At 56.5% G+C, this 27,972-nt stretch overlaps 1 protein-coding gene across 1 annotated transcript; it reads right to left on the minus strand.

The window, feature by feature from the left end:
- Positions 1 to 2,826: 2,826 nt before the first annotated feature.
- On the minus strand, positions 2,827 to 24,282 carry SH3RF2 (SH3 domain containing ring finger 2). The gene is made up of 7 exons (XM_058848904.1): positions 23,911 to 24,282; positions 13,641 to 13,898; positions 10,828 to 11,151; positions 7,158 to 7,252; positions 4,705 to 4,919; positions 3,895 to 4,235; positions 2,827 to 3,105 (listed from the first exon to the last, which is right to left on the minus strand). The coding sequence occupies exons 1-7, from the start codon at positions 24,280 to 24,282 to the stop codon at positions 2,827 to 2,829; spliced, it is 1,884 nt and encodes a 627-aa protein (XP_058704887.1).
- Positions 24,283 to 27,972: the final 3,690 nt, after the last annotated feature.

The following is a 27,972-nucleotide window of genomic DNA, read 5'->3' on the forward strand; positions in this document are numbered from 1 at the left end:
CTCACCACTGTTTATTCCTTCCTGGGTCCTGCCTCAGGATGGTTCTTTTCATCCCACCTCATCCCTGCAGTCAGGCACCCTCTCCCCCAGGTCACCCCCTCCCCTTGCCATCTGTTCCCAGCAGGCACAACCTGAAATAAAGTGAAAAGAAACATTCTCGGCCTTTTTCATGCAAAAAGTTTTAATGGTGCCACAGCAGCTCCCACGGGCTGGTGTCTCACATGGGGGTGCCAAAGCTTTCCTGAGCCCCGTGTTCCCCCAGTGCCCCCCAGTGCTTCCAGTGCATGAGGGGCTGTAATCCATTCAGCCCCAATTAATTTAATTATCTACAGGCTACAGAGCTAAGCATTAGTGCTATAAACTTAGATGAATAAACTTCTGAAAACTTAAAATGTCTTTAAACAATTGCTCTTTTTTACAGAAATACAAAATAAATAGCTTGAGGATTAATACAAAACAGGAAACTAATCTCTTCTTGTTTATTGACTTTTCTCCCAAATAGTACCTTGAATTGAAAAAAACCTTTTAAAAAAATGAACTTCACTTCATGGAAAAAATATTCAGCATCCCTGAATTTGTACAAGTGTCTCTGAACAACAAACTAAACATATTTGATTTATTCCTTCTACCCATCACCAACTAAGCAAAGGTTATACATCCTACTGTTTCTAAGATATATATATGTAAAAATAGTAATTTATGATTTCTCACTGATTGTGACCTGGCTGTAACATTTCATTGGAGCATTCCCTGGGCTGGGTGCAGAAAGTGGGCAATGGAACTCCCTGCTTGGTCATGTAAAGAATCAGAGAACTTCTGTTGACCCCTTCTGCCTTTAAGATCTATTTTGGCTGTAACTTTGATGTAAATTCATCTTCTTCCCCCTTCATTACCTTTACAGTCCTCCTCAGCCTGACCCTGGGGGTCACCTGTGTGCTGGTCCCCAGGCAGTCTCAGATCCATCCCTGCTTCCCACGGGGAACACAAATGATGGGATCAACCTGTGGAGCTCCCACAGGCTTTGCTGGCAAGTCCTTGTCACTTCATGGACAGTTTGGGGTTCTAAACACTGATTTCATGAATATTTGGAAATGTTACTTTTTAAATAGGACAGATACTGAAGTTTATGACAAAAACCCTGAAAAGCCCTGAGCTGTGATTACACTTTAAACACAGCGTTTCACAAATTAACTGCAATGACTGTTGGCCAATGAATAAACCTCCTAAGAATGATAAATGTGTGATTTTACACAGTCCCAGGCTGCTCTGGTGTTTCCAACTAAAACGTTTTGGAGCCAGTGTTTGCATTCTTATCTCCCAGAGGGAGAGAGGGGCTGATGGACTGAGCGCAGTTCTGCTCATTTCTGGGTGTGCTGGGACATGTGGACGTGTCTCAGCGACAGAGCCAGCTGCTTTCTGGTTCAGTTTAAAAGGATGGCTGGGGTCCTCAGCACAGAACCAGCACATCTCCCCCGAGGCATTCAGCTCTCTCTGAGGTGGCATTGCTGAACTGGACTCACCCTCAGTTTTGCAGCAGCTGCCACTTTTTATACCTGGGCACAGAGCATGATTTCAGCTTGTCAGGGTGTTTCTGCAGGAGCTGGAATAGTGACAGCACAGACTGAGAACAGATCTGTGCCTTGGAGGTTGCTGTGCCACTGAAAATCCCTACAGGCAGAGCCAGCTTTCCTGTTCCACAAAGTCTGCAAGAAGGAAGACCCAGGGGCTGTGGCGTAGTGAATTGTTTTATCCATTCCCTTTGTGTAGATTTAGGAAAAAATGTCCTTCTCTGAGGCTGTGCCAGGGGGAGTCTCCACTGAGCAGTGGAGTTCCTCCCCTGGATTAGTGTGCAGGTAACCAAGGATGGGGTTTCTGGGCAGTTTTGGAGGGAGCACAGCTTCTCTTGTCAGGAGAGGGGCCAGGACAGCTGATTGATAAACCAGCAATGAAAACTAAGTATGAAAACTAAATTCTGTTGTGCAGAGGTTTGATGGAGAGCAGGCACAGCTGTGAGCCAGCACAGCTCTGCTGGCTTCCCTGGGACTCACAGAATGCTTGGACTGGGGCAAGCTGGAAGCCAGAGCTGGTGCTGCTGGGGCAGAGCAGGGTCTGGGGCATGGTGAACTCTGAATTCTGCTTTCTGTTACACAGACAATGTTTCATGCATCTGAAACCCATGAATCCCACTTTAGGTATTTACAACAGCCACATCTGGGTGGGTGGGTGGTGGGAAGGGGCTGGAAGGAGCTCATGGGCAGGAGGTAGCTGACAGGTGATCAGAGGAATGCAAGCAATGAGGAGAAGGGAGATTCAGTGCCTTCACTGCAGCGCCTGGGTGACTGCAGTGATGGCAAAGCCCTTTCCATTGGCTCTTTGCCCTCCAAATCACCTTTTAGACTTCTGTGTTAAAATTCCTGGGCTAAAACCAACAAGAAAAGCAAGCGAGCAACCACCCTAACAAAAAATCTGAGTGACCCCCTCCCCTCAAAGGCAGCGCGAACCAGGAGCTGATTCTGATTAATGGTTTCTTTGTCCTGAGACAGGCAGGTAATGAGCCAGCGTTTGACCTCTGGGCTTTCCTGCAGCCCTGAGGAGATCAAAGCAAGCGGAATTCCTTCTGAGAGCCGCGGTTCCTCCCCTGCGGCCGCGGCCAGCGCAGGCACAGCCCGGGCGATGGGGGTTCCGTGGAGACCCCGGGCACATCCCCCGTGCTCCAGCAGCCCCGGGCCAGCGGGGACCCCGGGCGCTTCCACGGCTCTGCAAACCCCCGGGAGCAGCGGCGGGGTCCCTGCGCCCAGGGAGAGGAGCGGGAGCGGGGAGGAAGGCTCAGTTTGCAGAGATGCTGCTGTAGCTCTTCTTGATGGGGAAGGTCAGCTGCCCCGAGAGGTCCAGGGACAGCGCCTTGGGGTGCAGCGCCCGGCGCGGGTGCAGGGGGCTGGAGCCCAGGCGCGGCGAGTACAGCAGCAGCAGCTCGGGGCCCAGGCGGGGCTCGGCCAGGAGCCCCTCGGGCTCTGTCCTGCTGCGGACCAGCCTCGGCGACGGCTGCAGGCTGTGCCGCTTGGGCGGCGGCGGGCTGTGGTTCTGGAACCTCACCGTCTTCACTTGCTGCAGGGAGAAGGGGCCAGAGTCAGTGGGAGCAGCAGACCCTGCCCGCCCTCCCCTCTGCTCCCCGCAGAACCGGCTGGCTCCCTGCGCCGTGCAGGGCGCCTGCAGAGAAGCCCAGGCTGATGAAGAGAGCCCCAGGGACCAGCAGAGCAGTGCTGGCAGCTACTGGGGACAAGGAGAGCTGGTCTGAGAGCGGGAGGCAGCAAAGCACCGGGACCTCCTGCCCTCGCAGAGCCGGGGGCTCTCTCAGCTGATGCTGAGCTGCCTCTGAGATTGTCGGGGCTTTGGGGGGCGTGTGGAGCCATTTGGGCACATCTTTGGGTACTGAGGGAAGGGAGATCTGTCACTAGGGCAATTTTCAGAATGATTTTACCTTTATGAAATTTCTCTCTGGCTGTCGGAGGGGAAATTCCCATTCCAATTGGCTTAGCCCAGGCGACATCAGGGGGATGGGGGAGTTCTGCAAAGCTCTGCCTGACACCAGTTCTGTGGCATTTGCTCCCCAACTCATAGATTCTTGCCCAATTTATGACCTCGGAAAAGTCTCGAGATTTGCTTGTGACTGAACTTGGTGACAGGGACAGAGCCCCTGCAGCGTCCTGCCTTTCTTCAGGGCTTAATGTGAACATTATCAAATCCCCCACTTCCTAATGCATGTGTCAATCCCAGTGACTTCTGGTGGAAGAAAAGCTGGTGAGGATGGAGAAAAGCCCTCGGGGGATTTGACCCTGGTTAGTTTTGGCTGTCACTGCTGGTTCCAAGGGGATGCTCGGGGGGTTCTGGCTGTACCTTTTCGGCGCTGTTGCGGGAGGTTTCTGGTTTCACCAGGATGGACGGCGGGGCTGAGGCGGGCGGCTTTGGAGCCGCCTCGCTCTTCACCGGGGGGTCTTTGGCATCCAGGATCACCGAGCTGCACACGGAGGGGCTTCGGCTCTCCCCTCCCCTGACCACCAGCGCCGGTGAAGCCTCATAGAAGTTGGGCCTCGTTGCCTCGTCCACGGCAGCTCCGGGAGCGATGCTGTGCGGGTAAAGCTGCAAGTGCAGAGGCCGGCCCGCAGCCGTGGGGCGCCGGAGGGAGCCGCTGATCTGCACGGGGGTCCCTGCCTGTCCCGGCCTCTGCAGGGATCCGTCTGGGGAGCAAGGGCCGTGGGAAGGGATTCAGTCAGGAATCCAAACCGTGCAGAGTAAGCAAAGGTTACAGCCCCGCACGGACAGCCCTGCTCACAGGATGCGGTGGGGCTGTAGCTCCCAAGGATCACCCCGTGCCCACCCTGTGCACCGGGACCGACCGCAGGTGTGAAACCACGGGCAGCGCTCCCTGCCAGGGCTGGGAACGCAGCACCCGGTCCCCGGATACTCTTGGAAGTGAATTACAAAACAGCGTGAATGGGATGAAGATAAACCTTGCAGCCTCCTTGGAAAAAGGATAAACACAGAGCTCTGCACAAAGCATTGAAGGAATTTTTCCACGCTGTGTCAAACCCCCCGGGATTCCCAGGGCAGCCAGGGCCGGGGCCAAGCAGGGCTGTGGGAGCCAGGAGCCGCTGTGGCTGGGGGAATGTGTCCCTGTGCTCCCCCCAGAGCCCCCCGGGCACTTACTCTTCCTGCTGCTGCCGCGGCCGCGGCGCAGCGGGGCCGGTGTCCCCGCGGTCCTGCCGGGGACAGGGACGGGCACGGGCAGCAGCAGCGGCCGCAGGGCTCTGCTCTGCCTCGGGCCCTTCTCGGACACGCTCCCTTGCGAGGACAGCGAGGAGGTCGACAGCGTCCACGAGGTGTACAGGGAAGGCATCTTCGAGTCGGAGAGACTAGATTTCCTGCAGGAAAAGAAGAGCCGGAGCTGCCGGGTGCCATCCCGCCTGGCGAGGGACCCCCGGCCCTGGTCAGCGCTGGGGGTCCCCTGTCAGTACCGAGGGGATGCCTTGCCACGGGTTCTCTATGGAAACAAGAAGAGCCCAGGTTCTCCGTGTTACCCCCTTCCCTCTGCACGTTTCTGTTTCACCTAAGGCATCCCAGACCTGAAAAGGGGGGTGACGTAGTTGCTGGGGAAGAGGCCGACTCTGCCCGTGACCAGGGACATGCCCCGCAGCCACCCGTCCTGCTCCTTGCCGAAGACACGGACCCCTTCTCCCTTCTGCAGCTCCAGCTCGTCCGGTGCGTGAGCGGCGTAGGAGTGGAGAGCCACACACCTGCGGAGAGAGGCTGTGAGGGGAGGCAGAGCCCCCCGTGCAGGCTGGAGCATCCCAGCTGGGCCGGGGGATGCTGCCGCCTCTGCCGGAGCAGCTGCTGCCTGCCCGGAGCCTCCTCAGCCAGGGCTGCATCCAGGTTTGGGTGCTGCCGTTTGTGGAGAGAACTCGCAGGGAGGAAACAGCCTGTCACCTCAGGCCAAAAGGGACATGAATAAAAGAAAAGGCAGCAGGAATGGAGAACAAAGCAGCTCGGGAGGATGGTTTCTGTCCTAGAAGTGCCAGCCCAGGGTGACAAACGCTGGGGACTCCCAGCTGCTGCTCTGCACATCACACAGCGAGTGCTCCATCAGAAGCACGATCAGGACAAGTACCTGTCCTAAGGCAAAGCTCTTGAAAGAGCACAGTTATGGTGTTAAAGATAGCATCAGGCAATTCTGCCTTTGAAACCAGAGGCCTTGGATCTACCTGCCTGGAGCATCGCCAGGAGGTGTTGGAGGCCCAGGGAAAAGCACCATTCTCGTCCTTCCTTCCTGCCTCCCTCCTCCTCCTCCTCGACTGCAGCACAAGGACTGGGGGCGCTGCCACTGGAGGCCATGGAGAATGAAGCAGACCGAGCAGGAGGCAGGAGGAGGTACATGGGTCCACTCCAGGACAGCGAGGAAATCAGACTAGAAATTAGTCTGAAATCCCCCCTAGACCTCTCTTTTGTGATTCTGGGATTGGGACCAAGGGCTGAAGCTTTGTTCTTTGCAATGACCCAAGTGTAAGCTCACAGCAAAACAGCAGCAAAGAAAATGGTGCATTTCTCAAAACTTTTCCCTATCTGTTCTTTAAAGAACTTGAATTTGTCTCCAGTGTAACACATTTAATTGCACTGTTGTTTTTTCAAGGGGGATGTAATCTACCCCAAGAATCAATGAGTTACAGCCCAACACTGCAATTATCAGGTGTTACTTACAAAACAGAAACAACACAAGGGGTGTCTGGAAGGTCAGGGGCTACTCCAGAACTCTTTGAAGGGTTTCTCTCTCCCTGTTGTTCATGACAAGAATCTGAAGGTTTGCCCTGCTGGGCCAGGCTGTGTGAGGGGCTGCTCCCTCGGGGTCTGCCCCAGCCCAGGTGGCTTCAGGGCGTTCTCGGGGTTTGGAACAGCTCATGGCTGTTCAGGAGCCACCTCAAGGGGAGGCTGTGCAGGTGCTGGGCTGACACTGCCTCTGTGCAAACCATGCAGCTGGTGGGATGCCCTCACACCATCCTTCTGAAAATTAGTTTAAGGTCTTGGGAATTCTCTTGTCCTTTGGATTAAGTGTGTGCTGGAGTCTTGGCTGATTGATGATGGTGTGTGTGGGTCCCAACACAGCGCTCAGCTGTGGGTGCTACTCCTGGCCACCAGCGTTCCCACAGCCTGCCTCTGTACCAGGGGGGCTGAGTGCTGTGTAAACAGCGTGTCGTGATGCTGTTGTTATTTTACTCTTTACTAAAGTTCCAGGGTGGTGAATCTTACCTTGATGTAATCATCATAGGGTGTTATCTGCAAATTTTAACTCTGTGAAAGTTGTCAGAAATAACTGGAGGCACTAAAGGAGTAACTGGTTTCTTTACACTTAAAAAAAATTAAAATGTATTGTTGACAAATATAATTTCTCCATAGATTCTGCAGTGAGGCAGAAAGATGCGCTCAGCTGTGATACCAGGCTTCTGCCACCCCCTGCTTAGACCAGCCAGGTCCATTCCTACACGGATCTGCATTTGGATCCAAGCTGTGCTCTGGTCTGTCTGCACCTCCTGCCTGGCAGGAGCGAGCTCATGCTGAGGCTACAGGAAATCCCAGCGTGTCCCCCAGAGCATTTCAGTTTCCTTACGTACAGGTGAGCTGGCCCGTGCTGCTGCAGGTGGGGCAGGGTGACGATGGCTGCCGGGGGCCCCAGCGCTCCTGGTGAGGGGTAGTAAGAGGTGCTGACCTACGGGAGAAAGGAAGCAAAGAAAACAAAGAATTTACCTGGTTATCAGCTGCATTCAGCCACTGGAGGAGCAGCTAACGTTTGACTGGCTCCACCCACCCTTCAAAAACCACCAAACATTTCAGGAAATAGAAGAGTCTGGAGCTATTGACTTAAAAAAAGACCAGGCAGCAAGAGGAAGACTCAGAATCCTGGAATCATTTCGGCTGGAAAAGACCTCCAGGATCATCGAGCCCCTGTGACAGATCCCCAGCCGGTCCCTTCCCCGCTGTTGTTTTGTACCTGCAGAGCGGTGCCAGCCACCCTGCTGTCCCCGCTGTGCTCCTGCTGGGGTCTGCTGCTCCAGGGAGGAGCTGCAGCCCCGTTTGTGCTGCTGAGCTGCCTGTGCCCTGTGCTGTGCCACTCATTGCCCACCAGGACCGGAGGGTGACTCCTTGTCCCTGCTGTGCCAGCGTGGTCACGAGCAGTGTGCTGGGCTGTCCCCCTCCCTGTCCCTCCTCCTCTCTCAGCTGGGCTGGTGTCCCCCTGCTGAGGGGCTCTGGGTGTCCTGTGCCCAGTGTCTGCTGACCCCCAGCCACGACCCCCAGCCCAGCACCTGCCTGCGGGCTGTTCCTGTTCCTTTTCCGAGTGCGGCTTTGTGTCCCTTGTGCTTGCTGGGCTCTGCAGGTCCCAGCTACCAAAGGTGTGGGTCTGTGCCAGCTGGGCACACTCTGACTTGTCCCTCTGGCTTCTGCCTTTGCCCTTTTGGCTTTCAGGAGGATGGCAGCAGGCAGCCTGGCATCCCCAGGACTCTCTCCTGCCAGGCTGCCCTCCTGCCAGGCTGCTCTCCTGCCAGGCTGCTCTCCTGCCAGGCTGCTCTCCTGCCAGGCTGCTCTCCTGCCAGGCTGCCCTCCTGCCAGGCTGTCCCTTCTGCAGCACGAAACGTCCCCCAGCCCAGCCAGCAGTGACTCCTTCCCGGCCAGACCCAGCCTGCTGTGAGGAGCCTTGGCTGTGCCGTGCTGAGAGGGTGAACTCTGTGCCCTGCTGAGGGTGAACACCCTGCCCTGCTGAGGATGAACACCCTGCCCTGCTGAGGATGAACACCCTGCCCTGCTGAGGATGAACACCCTGCCCTGCTGAGGATGAACACCCTGCCCTGCTGAGGATGAACACCCTGCCCTGCTGAGGATGAACACCCTGCCCTGCTGAGGATGAACACCCTGCTCTGCTGAGGATGAACACCCTGCCCTGCTGAGGATGAACACCCTGCCCTGTTGAGGATGAACACCCTGCCCTGCTGAGGATGAACACCCTGCCCTGCTGAGGATGAACACCCTGCCCTGCTGTGGACAGAGCTCCCAGGGCGGTGGCAGCAGCGTCCCGGGAAGCTCGGGGCAGCGGAACCGCTGTGCTTGCATGTGGCTGGCAGCTGTGCTCTCCAGCAACGACCACAGGATCTTTAATGATGCAAGCTGGGGCTTTAATCTCATGTTCGTTTCAAATCTAATTTCTAGTGGTCATGTCTGTAATGCGGTGCTGGAGCACTGGCTTGGCAAGGACCTCGGAAAACAGAAAAGTGACTCACCCGCTCTGGTGCTCTCCAGTAAATTAAATTAATTAAAACACCCCAGCAATTCCAGCTTCTGTCTCAGACCTGGAGTGGCAGGTCTTCAGGCAGAAGCTTCAAACCTTCTCTGCATTCCTTGTTTTCTAGTCCAGGCAGAATTGGACCAGGTGCTCACAGAGTTGACTGGAAATTATAATTCTGTTTTATTAATTTGGAGTTTCTTTTTTTCTGCATTGGAACAAAATGACAGCCTTTTGCTGGTTTTCCTGATGGAACTGTGCTGAAATGTCCCCTTCTGGGTGGAAAGCTCCATGTTTTTCATCTTTGTGTTCCCCTGTGTCTGGGAGCAGCCCAGCATTTATCGCATCCTCAAAGCTGCCTTTGCATTTGCAAGATGCAGAGGGGAAAAAAGACCGAAAGAAATATTTTCGAGTCACGTATAACTGATTTCAGCGTTCACTTTTGCTGATCTCCCGCTAGTACCTTGCAAGCCCTTTTAAGTACAAAGTGTTTAACACCCTCCCTCTCCCGAAATCCCTCTGTCGCTCCATCTCCCTTTCCAGCGCTGCGCTCCCTGTGCCCGCGGTGCCCCGAGGGGAGGGAGGCTCTCGCCATCCCCTGGGAGCTCCCGGGCGCTGCACTGGGTCTGTCCCCAGGAAAGGGGAGTGCTGGGGGCAGCTGCGGGCTCTGCCAGCTCTCCACTGCCAGCCAGGGATCCGCTGCCGTGCCCGGGGAGGGAGCCCGGCGGCGGGGAGGAGGGCGGGGGTGCCCGCTGCCCTCACTTGCACAACAGGCACATGCACAGACACAGCCAGCCCTGCAAACTGCCTCTGGCTCCGCCTGGGCCCGGCCTGGCAGCCGGGGGAGGAGGAGGAGGAGGAGGAGGAGGAGGAGGAGGAAGAGGCAGAACTGTTCCCTTTTATGGGCCGAGATGCGTCCGGCGTGGTGTGGGAGCGCCTGGCAGGGAGATCCTGCGCTGGGAGCCCTGCACAGCCCCGGCACAGCCCCGGCACAGCCCCGGCACTGCCCTGGCACTGCCCTGGCCAGCCCTGGCACTGCCCTGGCACTGCCCCGGCACAGCCCCGGCACATCCCCGGCACAGCCCTGGCACTGCACTCACACAGCCCCGGCACAGCCCTGGCACTGATCTCACACAGCCCTGGCACTGCCCTGGCACTGCACTCACACAGTCCCGGCACAGCCCTGGCACTGCCCCGGCACTGCCCTGGCCAGCCCTGGCACTGCCCTGGCACTGCACTGGCACTGCACTCACACAGCCCCGGCACATCCCCGGCACAGCCCTGGCACAGCCCTGGCACTGCCCTGGCACTGCCCTGGCACTGCCCTGGCACAGCCCCGGCACAGCCCCGGCACTGCCCTGGCACTGCCCTGGCACTGCACTCACACAGTCCCGACACAGCCCTGGCACTGATCTCACACAGCTCCGGTACTGCCCTGGCACTGCCCTGGCACAGCCCTGGCACTGCACTCACACAGTCCCGACACTGCCCTGGCACTGATCTCACACAGCTCCGGTACTGTTCTGGCGCTGCCCTGACACTGCCCCGGCCCTGTACCTCAGCCCCAGCCTCGGTGTCCCTCAGGACCATGCCAGGTTTGTTCCCAGGCTCAGTGTCCCTCAGGACCATGCCAGGTTTGGCTCCAGGCTCGGTGTCCCTCAGGACCATGCCAGGTGTGTTCCCAGGCTCAGTGTCCCTCAGGACCATGCCAGGTTTGTTCCCAGGCTCGGTGTCCCTCAGGACCATGCCAGGTTTGTTCCCAGGCTCGGTGTCCCTCAGGACCATGCCAGGTTTGGCTCCAGGCTCGGTGTCCCTCAGGACCATGCCAGGTTTGTTCCCAGGCTCAGTGTCCCTCAGGACCATGCCAGGTTTGGCTCCAGGCTCAGTGTCCCTCAGGACCATGCTGGGTGTGTTCCCAGGCTCGGTGTCCCTCAAGACCATGCCAGGTTTGTTCCCAGGCTCGGTGTCCCTCAGGACCATGCCAGGTTTGGGCGCTGCCGCTGCCTCACCTGCAGAGGGGTCCCGCAGGGGGGCTCGGCTTTCTCGCTGCTCTGGGTGGCCACGCTGGGGTTGCTGGAGCTGATGAGCACGGGGGAGCTGATCTCCAGCGCCGGGCGGTCGGTGGGCGAGTGCACCATGCGGTTCAGGGTGTTGAGGGCCGTGGTGATGGAGAACTGCCGCAGACTTTTCCGTCTGGAGTCAGGCACCTTGGGGAAAGCCGCCGGCTCCGTGGCCTTGGCCTTGGGAGACGCCGTTTGCAGGGACGCGCCCTTGGACTGGGGGGACCAGTGGCTTTTGCTGGCCTGCAGGAGCTGCTGAGCAGAGCTGCTGGGCTGGAAGAGACAGCAGGAGATGGGATGGGCTTTCAGAAGTTACACCTGGCACAGCCCTCCACTGTTCTGTTCCCCTTTCCCATCTGGCAGCAGAGCTGCGGGCAGGGGTCAGCTGGTGTTACAGGCTATCTTTAAAATCTTGGGGCTCTGTCATTTCTCTCATCTGTTGTCAGTGACGAATTCTGGGTGTAGAATTCCCAATTCAAAGCTGACAGCAAAATTAAATTTTGTTTGAAAGACTCGTGCTAAGACAAGGGGTTACTGAGGATGAGCGCTCCCCCCGATACGCTCCTTGCCCAAAGCTCTGGCTGGCAGAGGTGCTGGGAGAGCTGTACTCAATAACTCTAAATCAGAAGGGATGTTTAGACTCACTGCCCTTTCCCTGGCACATGTGCTGGCACACAGGGGTGCACCTGGCAGCAGGACAACCAAACTCTGCAGCTGAGGGTATGGCCTGGGCTCAGAGAGGCCCTCACTCATGCTGGCATTCCCTGCAGGATCAGATCCAGCAGGTCTGTCTCTGTCAGCTGGAACACTCATGGCCTGATGCTGCTCCCATTGAAAAAATCCTGACTTGTTGAGGATTGGGGTTGAGGAGGGAGAGGCCCCGAGTTTGCATACGGGCAGTGATCACACAGGACTTCTTGGAAACTGCTGATCAGCATGTTAGCAGCAAAGGGCATGTGGTGACAGTGTTTTTCACCACGATGGGTGCCAGAGGAATTAATCATGATCTACTGTTGACATTGATGAATTGCAAAACTTGGAGAATCTCACCCACTCGTGGGAAGCAATGTGCTGGATGCCTGGGATGGACAGGGAGACATGGCAGGAGAGGTACAGGAGGCTCCCAGATGTTGTCATTTCACAAGAGGAATGGTTTCCTCTTTTTCCCTCTCCAAAATAAGGTTTAAAGCCCACAGTATGTGTGTAGGTACCCATGTGCCATGGCCATCCTGTCATGTCTGTGAGTAAACTGGAAACATTTTTCTGCCTATGTAAATCCCAGGAGACATGATAAAATGGGGCACAAACTGCATGTCAGAGCCAGGAGAGCTTTGTGTCTCCCACAGTAGCCCTACCTTTCCCTTCTCTAGAATTAATTTCTAATTCTTTGGTGGCTGTATGTATCCCTTAACTAACTCGTGTCTTTTAATGCTGGACTTGAAGAAGTCATTACTGAAGTTAAAATTATTTCATTAAATGAAAAAGACATTTAAAAAATATATATTAGAGCTTCAAATAAGATGTTTTGCTTCTGTCCTCCTATAAAACAGCCACAAAGCAGAGCTTGCCATAATTATGGGCATTACAAGTATTAATTTTATTTCTAGGAACTGGTGCCGGTGCCATTTACACCCTGCATCTCAAGCTAAACTGCCCAGCACAATTAAGGTCTAGACCGGTGCTGACAGAGCTGTGCTGGGGAGCCGGTGGCTGGAAGGTCTCTGGAGCCACAGCCCCTGGAACTCCGCCTGTGACGCTCTGAGCTGGCACCAGCCGGGGCTGTCCAGCTCCTGGGGATGCTGCTGGTCACCCTGCACTCCTGGGGATGCTGCTGGTCACCCTGCACTCCTGGGGATGCTGCTGATCACCCTGCACTGCTGGGGATGCTGCTGATCACCCTGCCTGGGCTCCTGGGGATGCTGCTGATCACCCTGCACTCCTGGGGATGCTGTCAGTCACCCTGCACTCCTGGGGATGCTGCTGATCACCCTGCACTCCTGGGGATGCTGCTGATCACCCTGCACTCCTGGGGATGCTGCTGATCACCCTGCACACACTCCTGGGGATGCTGTCCGTCACCCTGCACTCCTGGGGATGCTGCTGGTCACCCTGCACTCCTGGGGATGCTGCCGGTCACCCTGCACTCCTGGGGATGCTGCTGATCACCCTGCACACACTCCTGGGGATGCTGCTGGTCACCCTGCACTCCTGGGGATGCTGCTGGTCACCCTGCACTCCTGGGGATGCTGCTGGTCACCCTGCACACACTCCTGGGGATGCTGCTGGTCACCCTGCACTCCTGGGGATGCTGCTGATCACCCTGCACACACTCCTGGGGATGCTGCTGATCACCCTGCACTCCTGGGGATGCTGCTGATCACCCTGCACACACTGCTGGGGATGCTGCTGGTCACCCTGCACTCCTGGGGATGCTGCTGATCACCCTGCACTCCTGGGGATGCTGCTGATCACCCTGCACTCCTGGGGATGCTGCTGATCACCCTGCACTCCTGGGGATGCTGTCGGTCACCCTGCACTCCTGGGGATGCTGCTGATCACCCTGCACTCCTGGGGATGCTGCTGGTCACCCTGCCCGGGCTCCTGGGGATGCTGCTGATCACCCTGCACTCCTGGGGATGCTGTCGGTCACCCTGCCCGGGCAGTCGGGGGGTGCTGCTGGCAGTGGGGGCCGAGGGGCTGCAGGACCCCCAGGGAGCTGCACAGAGCTCCCGAGGAGCCGGGCACAGCCCTGCGGGCGGTACCTTCTGGAAGGTCAGGATGTCCTTGCTGTCGGCCGGGGCCCGGCCCCGCAGGTCCAGGCTGTAGAGCGGGCGGGGCAGGGGCAGGTGCTTGATGACCTGCACGGAGCTGGCTGGGAAAACGCCGCTGATGCCGTTGAGCTCGCCCAGGTACCAGTTCTCATCCAGCTGCCGCAGCAGGACGATGGTGTCCCCCTTGTTGAAGCGCAGCTCCCCGGGGTTGTGCCCGCGGTAGGTGTACAGGGCCCTGGCTCGTGGAACCTGGGGGGACAAGAAACAGCCCCGTCCGACACAGAGCTCCCCAAAAGCGTTCCTAATTAATGGGAAAAAAATGCAGAGGTCTAAGGCTTAAGCATGCATTTATTAGGATTAACTACCCACATCCTTCCTTGATGGGTTTTACTAATGAAGACAAGCTCCCAAATACTTATGCTAAGTGTGTATCAAGATGAAAAGCAGGCTGGACTTGTTTAAGAATATTAAGAAACAGTTAAGGCCTTAAACTAGTCTTCCCATGGGATCTTACTGCCTGCTATAAGGGCTCCTCCAACACAATATCTATTTTAATGACCCAGGTATTTCTATTTCAGAAGGACTGGAGGCTACAGCCATCGACCTGGTGGCCGTCACCCACCAGGAGAACGCAGCAGAGCAGGGTGAGTGCAGGTTCTGCGCTCCTGTGGCTCTATCCCTGCTTTAACACATGACTGTGGGTTTATTTCAGCCTTTTCCTGGCTTATGGGAAGAACTGGCTTAATGTTATCATTGTTGCAGCTTGACATGACATGGAAGAGATGTGCCAAACCCAGAAGAGGTGCAGGGGTGTTGTGATCTTGACTCACCAGCATGAAGTGGCCAAGTTCCCCTGAAGCAGCTATTGTGCTGAGCCCTGTGTGCACCAGGGCTCTGTGTGGAGCTCCTGGGCACAGAGCAGCACTTTGAGGGGACAGCCCAAACTCTGAGCTCCATTCCTGGCCTCTTAGCTGGTGGCACAGCTGTGCGAGCTCCGTGCTGGGACATTGGTGTGCTGGGATTTTCCCTGGCTCTACAGCCTGGATCAGCTTTCAGCAGAAGCGCCGGTACCCGGGGACAAGGTTCAGCTGCTTCCTCCCTGGGTTCTGCACATCTGGATTGTCCTTCTCTCTTTAGAGGCTGCCAGCTGCTGTGGCATGCTGAGGAGCGTGCCCTGCAGTTTCCCCACGGTCACCCCCTCCCACAGGAGGCTTCTGTTCAGTGACACATTCCAGATTTCCTGCCTTTTTCTGAGCATTTCCCCACATCCACCCGTGTCTGTGCCCAGGGCTCAGGCAGGACTCCTGCAGAGCTCCCTCTCTCTCAGTCACTTTTCAGAGGTCAGGAGGGTAGACATGGGTTTCATGAGGGTAGACAATAGTTTCCAGAAGTGTGGAAAAGATTGAATTTCCCATGGAAATTGTTAAGTTTTTGGAAAGAGGGCATCTTCCAGCATCCCCAAACCCTGATGCCTGGTAGGGAAAAGGAACCAAGAAGAGGAAAATTTCATGTACTGCTTTTACTTCAAAGCCTTTGAAATGGGAAGCAATTAGTTTAATGTTTAGTTCTAATTAAATCATTCTCTCTCTTAATTTGTGCTCCCAGTAAACAATGTGCTTGGCTCAGTGACACAGACAGCACATCGCTGGGAGAAAAGCAGCAGGAAAGGGAGGCTTGGGCCAGTGCTGCTCTCCATCAGAAGAGCAGGGATCACATCTGTGCCAGGGCTGTGCAAACACAGCTGGACAGTGAGGAGAGCAGCCTGGGGACACAGAACAGGGACAGCAGCTCTCCCTCCGGGCCACCGGCAGCTGCTGCACCAGCGCGGGGGACACAGAGCTCGGATTGCCTCGGGAGCAGCCAGAAAACAAACGGGGCTTTCACAAAGGGCTTGGGAAGGAGGAGCAGCAACGTCTGGGATGTGAGGGAACGGCAGGACACGGCAAAACATTAAAGGCAGCATGAACGAGTTATGGAAATGTATTAAAAAGAAGAGAAACTCTGAAATGAAATGCATATCTGGTGCTAACTGGGAGCAGGGAGCAAGCAACAGAGTGCTGAGAGTCTGGAATATTCTTCCTTCAGCAGGCAAAGGGATGAGACAGCAGGGCAGACCGGGATAAATGCCCGTGTTTAGGTGTGTTTGTGGTGCTAACTCTGGCTGAACACATCCCTCCACTTGGATGCATGGATGGTTGGATGAATGGGTTCTTTCTTCCTCTGACCACACTCACAACCTTCAGCTCTTCCCCTCCTCTTTAACCCTTTCCTCACACTTTTCTGCCCTTTCAAATCTCCCTACCCAACTCAGCTTTTTCCAACATCTGTAAGTATTTTAATTTTTTTAAAAGAAATTTTGTTTGGCTTGTGAGATACTGAGGAAAAATGTCCAATTGATTTCCCAATTCTTTATTTGGGACATAAACTAAGCCTTTACCTACCCTCAAGGAGCAACTAATGTGGTTTTTACTGTACAGGCCAGTCACAAAATAAAGCTGCAAGCTGAAGATTTCAGAAAGACACGCAAAGTCCCTGTTTCTTAAGGTGTTTGCAGGGTGTAAAAGAACAACGGAACCAGGCTGTGTCAGCCAGGGTGCTGGGGCTGGGGATGGTCACGGGCCATCCCCTCTCTGCTGCAGCTGCAGCTCTGAGCTGCTCTGAGCCCTGTCTCAGCCTGGGCTGCTCTCTGCCCACTCCTGCTGTCCCAGATCCTCTGCAAGGGATCTGTTTTGCTTTATGTAAAGTAGGTTAATTGCAAAGGCAGAAACTGGGGTGCTAATTAACCTGTGATAAAGACAAGGAGTGCCTGGAGGTGGCTGAGGGCAGAGGGGGAGCTTTCTTGGGCCAGAACATGCTCCTGGCAGGGGGAGGAGGACCTGCTTTGTTTTCATGGGCTCATCTCCCGTTTGTATGTCCAGCTGCTTTTAGCTAATCCAAAGCAGCATTTCATTTTAGCAGGGTGGGAGCAGCAGCAAGTGCTCAGAATTGCCCACGCTGGCTGGTCCCTCCTGCAGCCTTGGACTCTGCTGAACATCCCAGTGAGAAAACCCTGGGAGCAGCCTTGGGAAAAGCTCAGCTGAAAGTTTGTGTAGAGTATTGCTGCCCAGTAGCAGAGAGAGAGAATCTACAGTGAAGAAACCAGTTTTGGGGGTGCCTGGAACATTTTTCGATGCTGCTTCATTTTTCCTGATTTTCCTCTCTGCTTTCTCTTCCATCATGCCTGAGTGAGACCCAGGAGTTACTTCAGGCTCTCAGGGTGGCTGAGCCCCAGGTGCCCCTTGCCAGGGGGGTGCCTGGAGAGAGTGGGGGAGCCCTGGGGAGAGAAGGCAGCAGGCAGTGCCAGGAGTGGAGCAGAACCCCTCTGCACCAGCACCGTCTCTGCGGGAGATGCTGTTCTCTCCTTGGCCACTCTGCCAGCAGGGATGGTCATGGCAGATGCACTTCAACTCCTTGTCCCCATTCTCAGTGGATTTGAGGCCAGTAAGGGAGAAGAGATTTCATTTTTTTCACTATTTTTGGCATTTGGCATCAGTTGTGCTGGGCAGACATCCAATGCCTCTGAGTCTCCCTCCGCACAAAACAAAGATTAAAAATATGTATATGTGTGTGAGGAAGCAATTTGGGGCATCTCTTCCCAGCAGAGAAATGCACTCTGTGATTATCTGCAATGAGCAGGGTATAACTCCTCACATTCAGCAGGGGAGCTGCTGAACGTCTCTGCAGTCAATCCCAAGGGATGGATCTGATGGGAGCTGCCCACAGGAGACAGGACAGAGCAGGCAGTGTGAATGGCTCACCCTGAGTGTCCAGTGACCCCAGGACAGAGCAGGCAGTGTGAATGGCTCACCCTGAGTGTCCAGTGACCCCAGGACAGAGCAGGCAGTGTGAATGGCTCACCCTGAGTCTCCACTGACCCCAGGACAGAGCAGGCAGTGTGAATGGCTCACCCTGAGTGTCCACTGACCCCAGGACAGAGCAGGCAGTGTGAATGGCTCACCCTGAGTGTCCAGTGACCCCAGGACAGAGCAGGCAGTGTGAATGGCTCACCCTGAGTGTCCACTGACCCCAGGACAGAGCAGGCAGTGTGAATGGCTCACCCTGAGTGTCCACTGAGACAGGACAGAGCAGGCAGTGTGAATGGCTCACCCTGAGTGTCCACTGACCCCAGGACACATCTGAGGGCACAGCCCAGGCCATGCTCCTGCTGAGCTGTGACTCACACTGGGCATTATCCACACGCTGCCACTGAAGGAAGTGCACATGTCAGTGTTTTATAGAGATGATCAATGACATCTCCATCCCTTCTGATTACTGAGAGCTGCCTCCAGCATCCTGCCACAACTGCCCATGTCTCCGTGGCATGAATGAACCCCATCACCTGCTGTGTGCTCAGCTAGCACAGTTCAGGGCTCTGCAGGATCCAGGTGGATGAAAAGAGCTATTTGAATGTAAATTAATTGCCATTACAATTCTGTTTTTCTGCATTTCAGCAGAGGAGATAACTTCAGCCTTGTCACAGGGAACAAAACCTTCAAAAGTGAACTTGTCATTTCAATCTCTTCACATAATTATATTCTGAGGATTCAGACAGTTGGGTGGTTTCTGAATTATTTCTTCCCTGAGGAGGATTGTTCCTGTCTTCCAAGCACACGTAGACTGTGTGCACAAAGCCAGTCCCTCCTGCTCACGTCAGCCCTGGAGCTGCCCCAATCCCTCCTGGGCCTGCCCAAAGGGGAGGCCAGCACTGGCCATGGCTAATGCTGGTGGCCACCTGCTCCTGAGCCAACTGGGCATCGTGGGGAGATGCTGGGGATGTGAATTGCATGGATTTAGCTGCTTTTGTGCTGCTCCATCTGCATGGCTGAAGCTGCTGGGACAATGGCAGAGGGAGTGGGAGCAGCTCTGCCCTTTGCTCACTCACAGCCCTGGAGTACCATGGCATCAAGGCTCACATCACTTCTGAACATGGCCTGGCTTTGGCATGCAAAGGTGACACAGAAAATGGAGGAAATGATTAAAGAAAACACAGAGCAGCTTCTCTGATGCAGAGGATGAGCGATGCTGAGGCTCCAGTGCCGGCAGCCAGCCCTGAGAGGAGCGCCTGGCCATGTGCTGGTGCTGCTGCCAGGGCTGCCCAGGAGCACACAGCTGGGTCAGGCTCCACTTTGCTATGATGTGAAACACGGGGAACGCTCAGCTGAGCAGGAGGAATGCCAGGGCTGGAGCTGGAGCAGAGTGTGGCTTTGCTCCTGAGTGCTGGCAGAGCTACAGGGGCACAGGGAGAGCAGGGACAGCTCTGAAAGGGAGGACGTGGCAGGGGCGTGCTGGGGACCAGGCGCCAGCCAGCTCAGGCTGAACGAAACCCTCTCACACCTCTTGGCTCGCTGCTCTGGATCAGATGAGTCTGTGCTGCTGTCAGCAGTCCCGGGCAGTGGTTAACTTGTGTGTCATGGCTTTAAGCTGCACGGAAAACAAACTGTGTCAGCCCTTGGCGTGCCCAGTCATGATGCTCTGCTTCAGCAGCACTGTTCTCAGAAGAGACTGTTTGTTGTGCAGGGAGGAAACCTGCATCCTGCTCCCTCCTGCTGCTCCTGCGCCCTGTCCTGCTGCCTCAGTGGCCTCCCTGCACCGGGAAAGGGAGCTCTGATGTGGCTCCTCAGCCAGCGCTGCCAGCCCTGGGCAACGTGGCCATCTCTGCCAGTGGGCAGCGGGCCTGGACGCTCTGCAAGCCGAGCTGGTGCTGGCAGCAGGGAGGGAGAGCTCTCCCATGTCCCACCTGCTGCCTCCAGCCCTGGCACGCTGCAGAGCTGCATGGCACTGTGCCTCCTTCCCACCCTTCCCTCTGGAGGGACAGCGACAAACTCAGGCCAGCCACCAGCTGCACGGACACAGGGACGTGGCCAGAGAACAGCGGGGACAATGGGAGAGGAGGGGGACTCAGAGGCTCCTGGCTGACCACGGCACTGCGCAGGTGAGCTCGCAAAGGAGCCCTGCTGTGCTATTCCTGACTCGCCATCTGAGCCTGACTCATTGCCTTGGAAACAAATTAAAACACTTTTATGTGTTTGCAGCTTGGTACCTAATTTTGTAAAACCAGGGAAACTGGCTCCTGCTGCTGGCTGTGGAGGTCTTTGGGCTTTCCACTGCCCGGGGCACCACCCAGGAGTGCCCTGTGCTGGCTCTTGCTCACACAGATTTTGGGGGGTTTGTTGTCCTCACTCTCTCTGTAGTAGGTACAAGTGCTAGAATTACATGCAGAGGGAGAAACACACCAATGCTTGGCACAAGGGGCCACCAGCACTGTGGGAGCAGCTCCTCGTTCTGCTCGAGTGAGATGAGCCCTGACAGGACACAGCAGTGGGGGAGACCTGGGACAAATCCTTTCTCCACAAAGGCCGTAAGAGCACACAGAATTTTGTAGCCAGATGAAGCATCCCTGTGTGCAGCTGAGGGGCTCTGTGGTGGCCCCAGCAGCTGTGGGGTGTGAGGATGCTGTGGCAGGCAGAGGCCAGGCTGGCAGCACCGCGGGTGTGACATCCCCAGAGCGCTTGGCCAGCCCCAGGGGACGGCACACACATTTGGAGGTCCTCGCTGGGAACTGCTGGGGGTTTGGGGAGGGTGGGAAGGGGGTTGGCCCAGTGAGGGAGCCAGGAAACTCTCTTGCCTCTGCCAGGTGCAAACATGGAGTTTGCTTTGAACAAGACTTCAAGAAGCTCCAGCAACCCAAGTCCTGTCTGTCAAATGCAGAAAGGAGTTGGAGATGATTCTGGAGGAGAAGAAAACACCAAGACGCAAGCACTATCTATAGACGTCCGTGTGAAGGTGGGACGTTGGAGTGCAGAGTATTTTTATCCCAATAGAGGTGTTATCTGTCTATCTCCCATGAAATGCTGGAAGGGGGTGTTGAGCGCTCAGTTCATGCGAAGAGAAAATAGCCCAAGTCACAGTTAAATCTGCGTGGTCCGTGTTTTCCTAAGGCAAGCTGTCATACTCGGAACTTTTTTCCTCTGGCTCACTGTCCCATGCTTGTTGCATGACAAAGTTCAGCACCCAAGCAGCTGTTCAGGGGCCTGGATGGAGTTTTGCCATGTGCAGGGTGCAGCTGGGTCATCCTCTCCCCCTGACGAGGAGTGGGAGGCTCGTGCACACCTCAGCACACGTGGCCTGTTTGCTCACCAGCTCACGCTGGGGCTGCAGCCAGCTGAGGAGGAGCTTCAGCACAAGCTGTAACCACACCTGGCACATGCCAGGGGCAGCTCCTAAGAGTTCAAAGGCTTCAGCGTGCCTTATTTACACATACACCTCCCAGCAAGTCCTTTTATGCTTAAATTCCAGACAGTTTGTTATGTGGAGATTCTGCAAATCCGAAGTCCTGTCCTCTCTGCGTTGATGTTCAGGATCTGAAGGCCTGGCTGGGGTGCCAGGAGCAGCTGTGGGGCAGTGCAGGGGCCCAGAGCTGGGGGAACACAGCCAGGCCGTGCTTATGCATGGACAGGTCCATGTGCACAAACCCAGCACGTGCCCAGCCACGTTAGCTCGTAGGAAGTGGATTCAAAAGGGATTTAAATGCCAGCAAATAAATCGCTTGGGATGAGCTGTAATTAGAAAATTCCCTGTTTTTTAACAACTGGCTCTGGGAAATTCCTGACCACAAACCCAGCGCTGTATTTGTGCTAATCCAGCAGCTCTGTGGGGGCCTGCTTGCTCCTCCTGCTCAGAAAGAGACGAGCTCTTGGCTTGCTGGGTGATGGGGGATTGATTTTATTTTTTGCCTTCATGGATGCTCATGAGCATGAAGAGCAAAGAGCTGGCAAGGAAACATCTCTGCTGAGAGAGAAACTTTGATCAAACTTGTGATGTTCTCAGCTCCAGGGAGTAAAGGAAGTTTTTTTATAGAACAGCCTTGGTAAAGCCAAATGCTGGCCCCTATCCTGGATGGGTGGTGGCTCTGGCTGCAGAGCTGTGTGAGGCACATCACTTGCAGTTGCTCTGTAGCACAAGGATAGTGTTGGGGTAATCAGCAGCCCTTGCAGGTTGGAGCAGTCTGTTTTTTGGTGACCTCCAGCTGCAGCAGCACATGGGCACTGCAGTTTGAGTAGCCAGGGGAGAGCTGTGCTGGGGTGAGCAGCACTGCAGGGCAGCTGCTCTCACCACGATTCTTGAATAAAATAATCTGCTCTGAGGTTCACAAACATCTGGAGGTCTCTGCTTACCCAGATTGCTTCAGGTGACCCTGGAAGCATCCATGTGGCAGGGTGCTGACAAATCACCCTCATCACTGTCTCATTTTTGCACTGCACAGGCACTTTCAAAGGTGTCCCTGCTGTGCTGGGTGACGTGCTGCTGTCACTGAGTGCCAGCTTAGGGGAGGCTCCAAATCCATCACCATCCCACTGGAGTACCCAAAGTAACATCTGGTCCTGAATGCAGGTATTTAAAACCACTAAAACCAAAATGTGACTAATAGGTTACATTCTTCACCTTGCAGCAGAGGATTCCAAAGTGTTTTATAATTAAGTACCTAATTAAGTGTAAGAGCATTTCACTGTAATGTGTTTTATATCCCATCCAAGAGAGGCACAGGAGCTCAGAGGTCTGTCCCAGTGCCAGGGAGTCAGCCACAGCCACTGCTTCCCCAGCACTCACTGGCTCTGCTGATTCCCAGGAGTTTGGTCTTAAGTTGCTCTTAAAAGCTCTTGGGAGCTATAGATGGATGGATGTTGCCATTATACACCAGCAGCAAGTTCCTACCTGTCCTGAGAACCAGGTAAAGAAACACAAAATGAATGAGAGAGAAGAAAACCAGACAAGCGTATTTGTGCTCTTTTATCCAGGGCCAGGAGAGTCCAATTGGAAAAACTACCACCTTTTCCTTGTCAGCTGGAATGGTGCCCAGGACAGCAGTGGCTGCAGCCTGTCCCTGTCGCTCTGGCCCTTGCACCGATGGCCCCAGCAGCTCCTGCAGCTCCCAGCGAGGGTCTCGGTCAGAGCAGGGGCCCTGCCAGGAGCCAGTGGCAGCCCGAGGAGCTGCCAGGGTGCCCCTGGCCCCGTTCCCCGGGGTGCTGTGGCCAGGAGAGTGCTCTGGGCAGTGCCACTCGCCGCCCCCAGCCTGTCCCTGGCTGTGCCACACCGGGAAAGGGACACGGTGCCTCGGGCTCAGGCCTGCACAGGGGGAACACAGAGAGAGAGAGAGCAGCTCCCCAGGGGTGCCTGCTCGGGTGTGTGATCCATCCAGATCCCTCACCCACACCACAGAGATTCCCTGGGACACACGTGCCAGCTCAGAGCCACAGGACAGGCATGGCACCTGTGCTGTGCCAGCTCAGAGCCACAGGACAGGCATGGCACCTGTGCTGTGCCAGCTCAGAGCCACAGGACAGGCATGGCACCTGTGCCGTGCCAGCTCAGAGCCACAGGACAGGCATGGCACCTGTGCCGTGCCTGCCCAGCCTCTACAGCTCCCAGCTCTGGCCAGGCTCTGCCATCCAAAGCCCTTTCAGCCAAGCTTGAGTGCTGCTGGAAGGTTTTACAGACATTGTACAGAACAGTTCAGGTGAGACAAATGGAAATCCAGGAATATAATGTGGGAAAGGTGAAGACACAAGTCTCTACCCTGAATTCCATCTCAGCCAAGCTCTTTTAACGGGTCTAATATCAATTCCTCATTATTCGAGAAAAGCTTTTGTGTTATTAAAGAAAATGAAGGAAAGAACTTAGAATTTTAAAATTAGCCTAGTAAATCATCCCTAGGTACAGTTGTGAGTCAAATTTAATATTTTTAACTAGTGAAAATCAAGAACTTTGGAAGTAACAACAGCAGCAGCATTGGGCACCCCCCCTTCTTTTACAGTGCAGGGAAACTGAGGTGCAGCTATGGAAATACCTTCTCCACCACTAACAGTTACAGCTCTGCAATTACTGACTTAATCGCTATCAGTCAAAAGCAGTGTATTGCCCAAAAGTCCAAGCACCTGAAATGCCCTCAAAAGCCAGGAAGCATCTGAAAACTCTGGGAGAAAAGAGCTGGTCGGAAGTTTTTGTAGGGAGAAAGGCTTTGTCTCAGCCTGGGAGTCAATTTCTGCTGCGGTGAACTTGAAACAGTCAAATATCACATCGAAACAGCAGCCAAATTTGCAAACGAAACACTCAGTCTCACTTCAAACACTGCAGTGCTGCTAACAGGGAAAGTTCCTGGCTCCGGGCACGCAGCAGGAACCTTTCTATGCTCGTGGGCAAAAGAAAGAACTAAGAATCTCCTTACCCCTTCCATGTGAACCCTGGGATTCGTTGCCAGCCGGTGCTGGTGCAGCTGCAGCCCCCTGGGGACCCTCCTGATGGAGGCGGGGGAGGAGAGGAGCCCGGACCTCTGGATCGAGCCGAACCTGGTGACGTTTTGTCCACACCGGACTCCATCCAGGAGGCGAATGAGGAGCAGGTTGGAGGGCAGCTGCTCAATGCTGCCCAGGACCAGGGTCCTGCACTCGGGGCACCGGAGCTCCTTCTGGGATTTCAGGATCCTCTGCAGACACGGCTTGCAGAACGTGTGCTGGCACGGCAGCACCTTCGCTGTGGCGTCGAGCTTTTCAAAGCACACGGGACACTCCAACAGGTCAAGGAGAGCCAAGTCATCCATGTTCAGTGCGGAGCCCCTTCAGGAGAGGAGCCAGGGCCATCCACAGCCCGCATGCAGCGGAGCCGGCTGAGATGCCTTCCTCCTCCTGCGAGAGGCAGAGCCTGGGCTCAGGCAGCAATCCTGCACGGAGGGCGAGGAGGAGGAAGCAGGGAGCAGGGAGCAGAGCTGCTGCGCTGCCGGAGCGTGGAACGCAGCCTCCTACATCCAGAGCTGCGGCCGGCAGCCAATGTGCGAGCGCCCTCGCTGCGCCTGCAGCTTCGCAGTGACTCACCCTGAGTCAGCCCGAGCCAGGGGACGGCTCTAACCCTAACCCTAACCCTAATCCTAATCCTAATCCTAATCCTAACCCACCCTAACCCTAACCATAACCCTAATCCTAATCCTAACCCACCCTAACCATAACCCTAACCCTAACCGGGCACAGCCGGGCAGGCTGCAGCGCTCCCGCTCCGCAGGGCTGACACGGCACGGAAGAATTGAGCGGCTCAGGAGATGGGAGTCGCTGATCAACATCAGCCCGAGCTGTCGGTGCCGGGCTCGGCTCGCTCCCCGCTCCTTCAGCTGCCCGGGGCTGGCGGGCAGTGCCGGGGCTGGCCCCGCAGTGCCATCCTCGCCCGGTTTGGCTGCCTCGGCTCGCTGAATCAGCCCCGAGCGATTCCTCCTCCCACGGCCCGGAGCCGCCCAGCCTGCTGGGCCGGGGCTGTGCGCTGCGGCGGGCGCTCGGCGGGGATCAAGCCCGGGCGTGCAGCGGCCGCGGGGCCCCGCAGCTCAGCCGCGATGGCCCGAGGAGCCGGGACAGCCCCGGTACCGGGGCCTGGCACCGGGGCCGGCTGCGGGAGCAGATCGTGCCACAGCCGCTCCGGAGCCGGCTCCCTGCGCCCGCTGCTCCCGACGGGCAGCGACAGCTCCAGCCTCGCACTGCCGGGGATGGGGACACGGGGACAGAGCCCGGCCAACGGGGATGGGGACACAGGGACAGAGCCAGCGGGGATGGGGACACAGGGACAGCGCCCGGCCAACGGGGATGGGGACACAGGGACAGAGCCAGCGGGGATGGGACACAGGGACACAGCCAGCGGGGATGGGGACACAGGGACACAGCCAGCGGGGCTGGGACACAGGGACACAGCCAGCGGGGATGGGGACACAGGGACACAGCCAGCGGGGATGGGACACAGGGACACAGCCAGCGGGGATGGGGACACAGGGACACGGCCAGCGGGGCTGGGACACAGGGACACAGCCAGCGGGGATGGGACACAGGGACAGAACCAGCGGGGATGGGGACACAGGGACAGCGCCCGGCCAGCGGGGCTGGGGACACAGAGCCGGGGACACAGGGACAGCGCCCGGCCAACGGGGATGTGACACAGGGACACAGCCAGCGGGGATGGGGACACAAGGACACAGCCAACGGGGATGGGGACACAGGGACACAGCCAGCGGGGCTGGGACACAGGGACAGAACCAGCGGGGATGGGACACAGGGACACAGCCAGCGGGGATGGGGGCACAGGGACAGAACCAGCGGGGATGGGGACACAGGGACAGCGCCCGACCAACGGGGATGGGACACAGGGACAGAGCCAGCGGGGATGGGACACAGGGACACAGCCAGCGGGGCTGGGACACAGGGACACAGCCAGCGGGGATGGGGACACAGGGACACAGCCAGCGGGGATGGGGACACAGGGACACAGCCAGCGGGGCTGGGACACAGGGACAGAACCAGCGGGGATGGGACACAGGGACACAGCCAGCGGGGATGGGGGCACAGGGACAGAACCAGCGGGGATGGGGACACAGGGACAGCGCCCGACCAACGGGGATGGGACACAGGGACAGAGCCAGCGGGGATGGGACACAGGGACACAGCCAGCGGGGCTGGGACACAGGGACACAGCCAGCGGGGATGGGGACACAGGGACACAGCCAGCGGGGATGGGACACAGGGACACAGCCAGCGGGGATGGGACACAGGGCCGGGGACACAGGGACAGAGCCCGGCCAGCGGGGCTGGGACACAGGGACACAGCCAACGGGGATGGGGACACAGGGACACAGCCAGCGGGGATGGGACACAGGGACAGCGCCCGGCCAGCGGGGCTGGGGACACAGGGACAGCGCCAGCGGGGATGGGACACAGGGCCGGGGACACAGGGACAGCGCCAGCGGGGTGGGACACAGGGCCGGGGACACAGGGACACTCTTGTGTGCCTTCTGCTGCCGTCACCCGCGCCCCAGCAGCTCCCAGTCTGCCCAGTCTGTCCAGTCGCAGGCTGGTCGGGAATGGGCTGCTGCTGGGGCACAGCCGGTGCTGAGCACGGGCAGCCCCTGCTCCCTGCGGGCAGGGTCCGTGTGCGAGCCCAGCCCGGGGACAGCCGAGCCCGGCACAGCCAGAGGGGTCTGAGCGAGGCGCTGCCTTGGCAAGGGAGGCCAGGGACCATCCCAGACACCTGTAATTTGCATTCCCTTTATCAGTTGAATTCCTATCTCGGGCCTGCCTGCCCGCACATACTGATGGATTGCCTAAGGACAGCAGGAGGGGCAGTTAAGGTCCAAGACCATTTTCCTTACAAACCTTGTCGTGTTTCAGCCCTGTGTTTTCAACATAAGAGTACTGCAAATATGGGACGACGAGACTGTAAATCCGAAGATGTCTCAGATAATGCCATCAGGCTGCAGTCGTCCCTGCCTGCCCTACTCTCAGGATTCTTCAGAAGTGCAGTGTGGAAAGGGTTAATGTGTTTTTTCAAGAGTTCTCCGCCCAGCTCATGATTCTGTCAAAACGAAATACTTCTGTAATATAGTGGCCATTTGGCTAAACTAAAATGTTGACGAACATCTTCAGGATAATGGGAGGAACCAATGCCCTCATTGCTCCATCTCAAGTTTCCTTTTGCTCTGGTGCTGTTTGGTAGTGTGCCATACGGTGCTGCGTGCTGGGCTGGTTAATGAGCAAGCAGCACCAGCTCATCTGCCAGTGCTTCTAAATGCGATTCCTGACATAAACTTGACTGAAAACAAAGGTGGTGAAGGTTGTTTTCTTTTTTTACATATCCTTTCCTATATGTGCTCTGTTATTAGCACTCATAGTTTGCATTTTCATGATTAGATTAGAAAGGAAACAGAATTATGGACTACCCTGCAGTGGGGAGGTGCTGGAAAGGAAGCTGAGTGGAGGGTTCTCTGCATGCTGGCTCCTGCTCACCTCCAGCCAGGTCTCCAGAGTGCTCCTTGGCTTCTCCTGGTCCTTAACAGCCAGGCTGCATCAGCTGCACTCTCAGAGCAGCGGCTGGGACCCAGGGACACGCACAGTGCAATGCACAGCTCCTGCTGGATCCCCAAGGGAAACCACTGGCCACAGCTGGAGAGCCTGGTCACCTCACAGGCAGCTCAGGGGGAGCCAGGCTGGGGAATCCAGCAGTGCTGAGCACACTCAGGGTCCCAGGGGATCAGGGGCTCCCTGGGGGTCTGCAGTGGATGGGTGGTTGTAGGAAGCCCCCAGTGCTCTCCATCCCTTGGGAATTCCACCAGGGATGTGCTGTGGGTGAGCTCCCCGAGCCTGGCAGTGACTCTGTGTGCCTGGGGCACAGGGTATCGATCACCCAGGGTATTGATCAGGGCTTTTCCCACCGCTCCTGAGCTGGAACAACAGCCAAGGCTCCGATCCGGGCTGCATCCTCTGCT

This window comes from Poecile atricapillus, chromosome 13, assembly GCF_030490865.1.
Source record: "Poecile atricapillus isolate bPoeAtr1 chromosome 13, bPoeAtr1.hap1, whole genome shotgun sequence".
NCBI lineage: Eukaryota > Metazoa > Chordata > Aves > Passeriformes > Paridae > Poecile > Poecile atricapillus.